The sequence below is a fragment of the Hippoglossus hippoglossus genome, chromosome 15, assembly GCF_009819705.1.
Source record: "Hippoglossus hippoglossus isolate fHipHip1 chromosome 15, fHipHip1.pri, whole genome shotgun sequence".
NCBI classification, from domain to species: Eukaryota; Metazoa; Chordata; class Actinopteri; order Pleuronectiformes; family Pleuronectidae; genus Hippoglossus; species Hippoglossus hippoglossus.
Window position 1 is genome coordinate 39,209 of NC_047165.1, and position 10,902 is coordinate 50,110.

Here is a 10,902-nt window from a genome sequence, read left to right on the forward strand (position 1 = left end):
GAAAATGAGGGAGTAGGGGGAGGCAGAGTATACAGCCCGAACAGGCGGGGGAGAGCTTAGCCCGGACAGGCTTCTCTCCCTGACTCTGCTTTCCTCACGATATAAATTATATCACCACCAAAAAACAAGAAATGGAACATCTCCAAATCTCATCAAACCTGAAATAGGAGATCTTAACAAAAAAGGAAAAACCTTGAATCTGTTCTTAAAAAGAATCTTAGAATTACATTATATAAATTACTGTGACACACCCTGGGGCTTGATCAACCCTGGCGGGGCCTTCCTTGGGAGAGGGTGTCTAGTGATGATGGCCGAAACACTCGATGATCCCGAGGTCCACTACTGATGATGTGTCACCTAAAATAGATATAGAATAAAATTAGACTTCAATAAATAGTCCAAACAACTGTACAAAAAAACAAATCCAAACAACAATAAAAAACAAAACTACCATTAGACTTCAATATAGGACAGACCAAAATAGAAAACCAAGGCATGCCAAAAATCCTTAGATACTTTGAAAAAACAATACAATATTACCAAAAGATACCAAAAACCAAACTAACTTTTTTTAAAATAATAAATAAACTAAATATACAAAAACAAGACTAATAAACAAAGCATCTCAAACCAGTAACTTACCACAAACCAAATGAAAATCGAACAAATCAATTAAAATTAAACCAGAATGAAACAAATGTTATTAAAAAGTATAAAGGATAAACCCGTTCTTAAAACCGATTTACATACCCCTATCAAAACGATTGGCTCTTCTGTTCTTCTAAACAGGAAGGAAACATACCAAAAACCAAACTAACCTCCTTTTTTAAAAAATAATAATAATAAATAAACTAAATATACAAAACAAGACTAATAACCAAAGCATCTCAAACCAGTAACTCACCACAAACCAAATGAAAATCGAACAAATCAATTAAAACTAAACCAGAATGAAACAAATGCTATTAAAAAGTATAAAGGATAAACCCGTTCTTAAATCAAAAAACCCAAACCACAGTTAAAAGCCAATCCGGCAAAGGGGATATGTAAGAATGGAGAGTAGTCGATGACGTGCGTGGGCCAGTGCATTGCCTTTGGCTCCCTAGTTCAAACTGCCCAGTCGTCGGACGAAGCAGGGGGAGTCATCGAGATATTTTTTCTAACCCTAACCCCTAACCCCTAACCCTAACCTAAACCTAAACCTAAACCTAACCAGTTAATTCTATGCCTAAACCTAACCAGTTAATTCTATGTCTAAACCTAACCAGTTAATTCTATGCCTAAACCTAACCAGTTAATTCTACGCCTAAACCTAACCAGTTAACCCCATGCCTAAACCTAACCTTTTAATCCTTTATATTAATCTTAACTCTAATCCAAACCCAAACCATTTTATCCTTAATATTAATTCTAATACTAACCAGTTGATCCTTAACAAAACCGTGAATCCTTTTCTAAATTATCTTAGAATTAGATTATAATAAAACTTAGTTGGACACACCCTGGGGCTTGATCAACCCTGGCGGGGCCTTCCTCGGGAGAGGGTGTCTAGTGATGATGGCCGAAACACCCGATGATCCTGAGGTCCACTACTGATGATGTGTTCCATAATGTAAAATTAGGAAATTAAAATAGTATCTATAGAAATAATAGTCCAACCAACTCCGTCAAAATCAAACAACCAATAATTCAAACAATGGAATGAGAAGCAATAAATCATGAAATATCAATACAGAAAACAAAAACAGAAAGCACTTACAATGAAAGATTTAAAATATCAACAAAACTTAAACCAGTTTTTTTAAAGGAACAATATCCCAAAACAAAATAACGTTCATATTAAAAACCAACTCATATCAAAAGCCATTTCAGGCAAAGGGGATAGGTGAGAATGGAGAGTACTCGATGACGTGCGTGGGCCAGTGCATTGCCTTTGACTCCCTAGTTCAAACTGCCCAGTCGTCGGACGAAGCAGGGGGAGTCATCGAGATATTTTTTCTAACCCTAACCCTACCCTAACCCCCCTAACCCTAACCACACCCCAACCCCAGCCAAAAACCTTACACATTCACAACCCTAAACCCAACACAACCCCAACTCCAACTCTAAAAACAACCAAAAACCCAAACCAAACACTTAGCATAATCATGGCAACGGAAAAACTTGACAAGGTCCTACAAACTCGTAGATGGTACCAATCGATCGGCCGTGACCACATTAGTGGGGGTAGAGCCTACTCCCAAGTCTCTACGACATTCAGCAAAAAAACTTAGACCCAAATATATCACAGTTTTTCACGGATTGGGTTTTTTCCTTTTCAAAGGTCGTAGAAGCTCTGGGATGGTACCAATCGATCTGGCGTACCCTTATTAGTGTTACAAAAACACTTTCCAAGTCTCTACGACCTTCACAAAAACCGTTATTCAAGAATATCTCCTTCCCCAATGTGCTATTATCCCTAATGCCTAAGTATCCTAAGTACCATTAGCCCTAACCCTAACCCTGATAAAACTGTGCACAAATTTAAATAAATGATCCTTCTACACTTACTGTTCTGTCCCTCAAATGTGTGTTCTGTTTAGCTATGCAACAGCACCCCCTTGGGGCAGTTCAGGTACATAACCATTGCCATGGGGACGAGAAAGAGAAGAGTGTCTCGCTCAGCTTTCTGTCCAAGCTCCACCTTGTAAACATGACACCTGTCAGATCATCTGACTCCCTGCAGAGCAACGTTTGTTTCCATCACCCTGTAACCTAAGATAACACAGGTGGGTGGGGTTTAATGTTGCAGACAGTTTATTGATCAGATATTTCATCAGATTGTTCTCGTTAAATTTGTTTTTGTTTTAACGTCAAGATGATTCAGAAAAAAAGAAGAAAATACACATTCGATGAGAAAAAAGCAAGTTTAACAGTTTTTATTTTGTCAAAAAAAAAAAAAACGGTTTGACAAGAAATTATCCATCAAGTTCAAGTGATACAGTCTCAGGGATCCAGAAGGAGAAATAAACACTGGAAACACACAGAAAAACGGGAGCTAAAGCTTTGTTTATTCCACTTGGTTCCAAACTCCCACAGTTCCTCACACAGATCCTGGGATCTGATTGGTTCAAAGCTTTCAGGTTGAAGTCTTTAATAGCTCCAGCATCACCAGTCTCGTCCTCCTGAGCCGACCTGCTGAGGAAACGCTCACCTGAGGCCAGAGTCCAGGTTGAGAACAGGGCGTAGTTTCCATCACTACCAGTGGTGGTTCTTGGAAAGGTAGGCGATGAGTGCCACGCCCACACCCACATAGATACCTGTCCCAATAGTGATTGACAATACGGCCAGGAAGAGAGCCCTCCTCGAGCTGGAGCTGGCAAGATGGAAGTCTCCTTTAGACACTGACTTATTGGTCTGAGGAGGAAGCAAACAGGAAAAACTTTTATTGAAATGCAAACACTGTGATGATGCTACATTCACACACTGTTGATAAGACACTTCCTGTTGTTAGCCTGGGCACTAACACAGCAGCTAACTGCTAACTCCCTCTCTGTCTTCTCTTGTGTGTGTGTGTGAGAGACTCACAGATGAACTGATTAGATTTTAGTGGTCAAAGCTCAAAGGTCAGTGTGACCTCATGTTCTTGTTCTTGTGATCTATCAGAACACCATGTCAGTAAAGTGATACACTATATACAGTGAAGTGATACCTTTCACCAAAAATACACACAATCACTTTTCTTAAATACCTTTTATGTAAACAATCACAGGGTTAGACAGACAGAGGAACACGGCCACAGAGCATTAAGCCCAATTCATGCTTCTGTGTTGAAGCTACGCCGTAGCCTATGCATAGATGTGTACCCTACATAGAGCCCTACGCCATACCCCCCCCACTAGTGTTTCGGTGGTGTAATTACAGCACGACTCACACAAACCTACACACAACTATGAATGCTCTGCCCCATTGCATAGGCTATGTGCACACCTATGGTGTAGCTTCAATGCTTTGTGCTTTAATTCTAGTTGTTTTTTGTAGTTATTTGAATCAGAGGTAATTATCACCTGAGTGAGTTCTGCATTAAACAAATGAATACATGTTGTTTCAATATTAGATCATGTGGCAGTACATAAGCTGCCAATTCGATTCTGAGTTTTGTTTTAATTACTATTTATATTGTACTATTTATAAATTATTACTAGAAGAAAATAAGAAGAAGCCCAGGTTCCTCTTCAGCTCTGTACCTGACAGAGAGTCACAGCTCTACTGATCCATCTATTCCTCTGAGGAGCAATAATTTCATGAACTTCTTTCAAATGAAATTATAACCATCAGGGAATCAATTCACCACCACCATGAAAAGCACAGACACCTGGTCTATTACAGAAACCATATAACTAACTACAGCACTGAGCTCATTGTAATGGTCCCTAAACATCTGAGAGAAACACTGTGACCAGATAGTCCCCTTGGTGTTAGCTTGGCCCCCAGCTCCACTGTGAGGAACCTGAGTTAGGAGCAGGACATGTGACCCACATATAAAACAAGTCTCTAGGACAGCTTTCTTCCACCTGCACAGTATTATGAACATTAGGAACATCCTGTCTCAGAAGGAAGCTGAGAAACTCGTCCATTTGTTCCCTCTAGACTGGATCAGTGTGACTCTTTATTATCAGGACGTCCCAGTAAGTCTGTGAAAAGCCTCCAGTTGGTCCAAGATGCTGCAGCACGAGTGCTGACAGGAACTAGGAGAGATCATATTACTGCTCTCAGCTTCTCTGCATTGGCACCTTGTCAAACTCTGAATATCAAGATCCTGCTCCTCACATAGAAAGTCCTTCAAACCCTTCATATATCAAAGAGCTCATAACACTGTATTATCCAAATAGATCACTGCACTCCCAAAACACAGGTTCTCTTGTGGTTCTAGAGTCATGCACCATCTCTACCATCTCACCCTAACCCCATGAACAGCTAACAGTACAAATGTTAAAAAACATATTTTAATCGTTTTTAATCAACCGAAGATTATTTTCGTCCGAAGCTTCGGTGCTAGACGGCTGCTGGTGACACAATAGGAAGAACAGACAGTCTCACTCCTCCTCAGGCCTCTGCTGAATTGAGACACTGTACAATACCATTAATAATTATTGTTATTATTAGAGCGGAGCTGATTGTTAAGGAATTTTTTAACATCCTCACACATTACTGTATATGCCACTATATATTATGTATATTGTATATTACACATCATATCTGTCCAGGAGAATAGTGCCTGTCTAAATTCCACACATACTCCCTTCTCTAAGCAGGACCCAAGGTTAGGTTATCAGAATCAGAAATACCTTATTGATCCCAGGGGGACATTGTGTTTGTTCCAATAGCTCCATGCAAGATTAGAAATATAATCTTATAAGATTTACAAAATATATAAAATAAAATATGAAATATACTAAATGTGCGTTAACAACAGTGCATTGTTGTGTCTACGTTGAGGGACTTTCATATCTAACTCAGATGAGCCAGACAGAGAGACACCACCTTCAACTCTCACCAACTTTAACTCTTTTTTTGCGTATTTCACCAGTGGCAAGATGCAAGGACACAATGTGATTTAGTTATGCATACTTTAGGCTTAACTATCCAATAGGATGCGAACACCTCCATGTAATATAGAGAGTGCCATTCATGGATGTGCTGTTGGAGTGGGTGACGCAGGGTGAGGGAGATATACTGGGAGGCTGTGGGAGACATCTTCGGACTTGGTGGAGACAGTTGCTCATGTTGCTCTGTTAGCGTTTATATATTGTTTCACCTTCTGGTCTCCTTGATGCATCAAGTCTACATTAAAATCTTCTGCGTAAGACATCAGCTGCTGTCTGAGTTCTCCTTTCACCAGCTTCCAGAAAACCTCCACAACACTGATGACCATGTTTTCCTGTTGATGGTGAACTGTTCCTTTAATGTGACTATCTTCCTATCTTCCTCTCCTCCTCCTCCTCCTCATTCTGTTTTCAGTGGATTTTTCATCGTGGGAAACGTTGCCACTGGCAACCAGCCCTGTTTTTTTTTGGAGCGTTAGATGTGCAGTTTCCGTGGAAACCACATCTGCCACTCTTGCATGAGATTCTGATATAAAGACAAACACACACGTCCATTCTTACAACACAACTATAAACAACAATAAAGTTTGACAGGAACATTTAACTAATAATCAGAAAGCTGATTGATTTGTCATTATTAAAACCTGTTGATCATTTTCAATTGTTTTTCAGTTTATACTTAAATATATAATATATAATATATGTATACTTACAGCTGCTTCATTTAAAACTACATGTGTCACTAAGTAATTATCTTTTGACACATGAAGCATCCTCCAGCTGACTGCAGATAACTTATACAAGGTGTGTGTTTGTGTTTGTGTGTGTGTGTCCTCACCTTGTGTGACAGGTAGAACGCTGCGATGCCCAGTGGCCAGAAGCAGCAGAGCATGGAGAAGACGCTGAGACCGAGGTGATCTCTGGGAGGTATTAACAGGAAGGTGTCCTCGCTCTCTGATTCGCTGGAGTAATCACTCTGAAAACATACACACACACACACACAGGTCACTCTGGATGAACTGTATTTGTGACAAACATTTATTCTCCTGTCAGTCAGAATGCAGGGTTTTCAGCCCTGAGTATTGTCTGAAGGTTTCTTTGTTTGAATCCATTTTCTTTATATAAATACAGACATTCTGACAGATTAGATATATTATAGATGTATTGTGAGGTCACTGAACATCCTTCATCTTTTCTCTATGACGTTTACTTACACAACACCAAAACTGATTCCACTCTGTGACTTTCAGAGTAAAGTAACAGTAAAAGTAACTAATTACCGGATAGAGGATGAATCAAGTATCAACCTTCACCGTGACATCACCTGTTGGTTTGTGCGCTGCTGTTCTGAAGCCTCAGTTTGACCTTTTGTTCAGCCTACCTACACGTGCCACCTGCCCCCATTGTACATTACCAGCTGTCAATCACACTGTGGTATCTCCCCCCCCTCTTCTCAGAGTCTACGTCAGTTTTCAGTGTGTAGAATCTGACTATTATGATGAAATTCATGTTCCCTCCAAAACCAAACCTGATGATTTGACGTCAACTTATTCTAAAAGAAAAACGACCGACTGCAGCATCCTGTGACATCATTCATCTATAGACCAGGGAGTAAAACACAAAGTGACCTGAGAACAGGTGCGTGCTCTTTCTCTTCTGAATTCAACTAAAATCACTCTCTAAGCTGACAACACACTTCTCTTAATGAGCCTTCTCTAAATGAAAGTTTTTACCTCCAGCTCCTGGAACTCATCGTCATCGTCGATTTCGTACGACAACGTGTGAATCTTTGTGTTATCTCTAGGAAAATTCAGAAACCTCCCCTCAGTGAACAGCATCGCCTCCTTTGCGGTGGCGGCGCAGGACGAGGAAGCATCAGGAACAAGCCCCTCAATGAAGGTGGTCTCGCAGCAGTCACCTCCCCCTGCCTCCCCCCATGCCTGCAGGATACCGTCTAGGCAGGGGAGGAAGGCTGGGGTCGGCCTGAGGTGGGGGTCCACCACCACCTGGTGAGGGAGGAGGGCACTAGGGTTCAGGAGCTGAGTAGGAGTGCCGCCATGCTCCTGCTGAGGGGGGGCACTCACCACCACATGACCCTGATACTGAGGAGCTGAGTACACAGACATCCGATTCTCTCGTGGCTCCACCCCCAGCCTGTGGGTGTTAATGAGGCAATTTTGTCTGCAGTCGCCACCTCCTCCTCCTCCTCCTCGGGCTGAAGATGACCCCACTGTAGAGAAGGTTTCAGCCTCTTCTCCTCGACTCTGGTCCTCTCCTTCTCCCTCCATCCCGCCTGCTGGTCACTCCTCCTCTGAGGTATCACTCAGTAGTCAGGCATCAGAGGTGACAGGTCAGAGGTCAGGGGTCAGGTAATGCAGGCTGAGCTCTCCTGACAAACAGAAAAACATTTTTATTGATTCACGTTCAGCAGGATGATCACTGATGTTTACACATGAAACTATGTAAGTATGACATCACTTCCTGATAATGTCATCCACAGAGAAACCATAGAATTCAGATTCTGCAGAATTTTATGTAGAATCTTGATGTTTTAAATTTTCTTTCAGTGTCACATGATCCAGTGACAGTTTTTTGTTCATCACTGAGTTCACTACAAACAAAAGCTGATCACCGTCGATTCAGCTGCTTTTTTGGAAGATCAGCAACAAATAAACAATAAATCCTGTTAAAATCCTCCATCAGTTTCTGCTTCACACACACACTCACTCACTCGCCCACTCACACACTAACACACTCTCACACACACACAAACACACTCACTCACTCACACACACACACAAACTCTCTCACACACACACACTCCCAAACAGTCCCACACACACAGTCAGATCTCATCACTTGAATACCGACAGTGTCATCGGCTCTGACGTCATACCGGTTACACGCGTCCTGATCACGAGAGGACAAACGCGCACACACGCGTCACGCACACTCACCTCCCAAGGTGAGACACGAGACCCCGCATCCGTCCATCCGACCCCCCCTCCGCTCTGCAGCCGCCCTGCACTGCGTTCTGAATGGCGTGGAGAACCGAGAGTCCCGGTAAGAAGGTCCGGTGCTCCGCGACACAGACAGCCGAGAGAGGAGAGAGGCAGGCGGGCAGGCGGGCAGGCAGGAGTCCGTGTGGTCGGTGGATGAGGAGGAGGATTCTCCTGTAGAGAACAAGTGATGGAGGAGAAGAAGAGGAGGAGGAGAGGAGAGAGAGAGAGCGAGAGAGAGAGAGAGACACCGAGAGAGAAGGGGGGAGGGAGAGAGACAGAGAGGGGGGGGGGAGAGAGAGAGGGAGAGAGACTCAGAGAGAGAGAGAGAGCGACACCGAGAGAGAAGGGGGGAGAGAGAGAGAGAGAGATGGTGGGTGGGAGAGGGAGCGAGGGGGGGAGAGAGAGAGCAAGAGAGGGAGAGAGAGAGAGAGAGAGAGATGGTGGGTGGGTGAGGGGGGGAGAGAGAGAGAGAGAGAGATGGTGGGTGGGAGAGGGAGTGAGGGGGGGAGAGAGAGAGAGAGATGGTGGGTGGGAGAGGGAGCGAGGGGGGGAGAGAGAGAGCAAGAGAGGGAGAGAGAGAGAGAGATGGTGGGTGGGTGAGGGGGGGAGAGAGAGAGAGAGAGAGATGGTGGGTGGGAGAGGGAGTGAGGGGGGGGAGAGAGAGAGAGAGATGGTGGGTGGGAGAGGGAGTGAGGGGGGGAGAGAGAGAGCAAGAGAGGGAGAGAGAGAGAGAGATGGTGGGTGGGTGAGGGGGGGAGAGAGAGAGAGAGAGAGATGGTGGGTGGGAGAGGGAGTGAGGGGGGGAGAGAGAGAGAGAGATGGTGGGTGGGAGAGGGAGCGAGGGGGGGGAGAGAGAGAGCAAGAGAGGGAGAGAGAGAGAGAGAGATGGTGGGTGGGAGAGGGAGTGAGGGGGGGAGAGAGAGAGAAGGGGGGTGGGAGAGACACAGAGAGAGAGATGGGGGAGGGAGAGGGAGCTAGGGTGGGAGAGAGAGAGAGAGAGAGAGAGATGGGGGGTGGGAGAGGGAGTGAGGGGGGGAGAGAGAGAGAAGGGGGGTGGGAGAGACACAGAGAGAGAGATGGGGGAAGGAGAGGGAGTGAGGGGGGGAGAGAGAGAGAGAGAGAGATGGGGGAGGGAGAGGGAGAGAGCTTTGTCACATCATCCACCAAATGCAAAACCACAAAACAAGGTTAATAAATAGGTTTTTTTTTTTAAAAACACAATCAAAATCAAAGTAAATCTCTAATTAGAGATGAATAGTCAGATCCTCATCTTCTCCCAGAGAAAATAAAATCCCCCCCAACAGCCCATGTGTCTAAAAGCCAGCACATTGTCCATCATCCTGTAGCACAGGCTACACTCTGCCAGTGTTTTGAACCTGGACAGAGCAGTCCACAGCCGGACACAGTTTGATGGTGGGTCGGCGTGTTAGTTTGCAGCCACGCTGCACAGACACACCGGCAGCCAGCACCTCCACCAACTACACTACTACACACTACTACACACTACTACTGCTACTACACAAACACACCACTACTGCTATAAGTAAGGAAGAAAGAGCAAAAAGAAACAGAAACAAAATTGAACAATCTGATTAGTTCTCCACAGCACTCACCCCACTTACTCCCAGCATGCACTCTGACACAGAGAGAGAGACAGACAGACAGAGGGGGAGATTTTAAACCATCAATTATTTTTCAGTATTTACACTGTAAAGTGATAAATTACATTTATAGAGTTTATGTCCATAGACCAGCTGTTTATATGTGATGAAGCAGAGAACCTCTCTCCCCACATCAGCCTGAAACTCTCCAGGTAATGAGACGCTCTGTAAAAACTCAAATCTATTAAAAGTCTGGATTTCACAATTTTCACAAACAAGTGAACCATGAATGAAATCGTTTCATCGTCAGATAAAGAAAACATAAAACATTTCTTTCAGTCTACAGTTTGGAAACAAAAATCACTAAATGTCCGCAGAACTAAGATTATAGTGCTGACAGAAATTAAACATCAGATCATCAATAAATCAATCAAATTTTATTTGTATAGCCCATATTCCAGATCATGTTTCAATTAAAGAAAATATATAATAAACAAGATACAGAACCTCGTGTTTTGATGGCGTGTAATCAAACCTTGACGCCACGCGCCACGGTCACACCGTGTGACGAAAAATCGATCTTTGAGGTAGTTTTTATCTCCGTCTTGTTTAGATGACACTCATCTCAATTTGAAGTTGATCTGATGAAAGCCCTGGGACAAGTACGTCAAAGTAAAATTGTGAAAAATGTGAAAAATGGCCACTAAATGCAAA

The 10,902-nt window shown here is 43.4% G+C and overlaps 1 protein-coding gene across 1 annotated transcript; it reads right to left on the bottom strand.

Moving 5' to 3' along the window:
* Positions 1–2,902: 2,902 nt before the first annotated feature.
* LOC117775209 (synapse differentiation-inducing gene protein 1) lies at positions 2,903–8,805 on the bottom strand. Its single transcript, XM_034608142.1, has 4 exons — positions 8,543–8,805; positions 7,319–7,974; positions 6,424–6,561; positions 2,903–3,396 (listed from the first exon to the last, which is right to left on the bottom strand). Exons 2-4 carry the CDS (start codon positions 7,871–7,873, stop codon positions 3,238–3,240), a joined length of 852 nt encoding a protein of 283 aa, XP_034464033.1. The 5' UTR covers positions 7,874–7,974; positions 8,543–8,805; the 3' UTR covers positions 2,903–3,237.
* Positions 8,806–10,902: the final 2,097 nt, after the last annotated feature.

Bases quoted from the DNA above. Each gene is read 5' to 3' on its own strand.
- LOC117775209 (XM_034608142.1), bottom strand. From the start codon at position 7,873: ATGGAGGGAGAAGGAGAGGACCAGAGTCGAGGAGAAGAGGCTGAAACC. The intron at 6,562-7,318 runs GTAAAAACTTTC...GTATGTTTTCAG, and splicing joins ATGAGTTCCAGGAGCTGGAG to AGTGATTACTCCAGCGAATC. The intron at 3,397-6,423 runs GTGAGGACACAC...CTTCCTCCTCAG, and splicing joins CGTTCTACCTGTCACACAAG to ACCAATAAGTCAGTGTCTAA.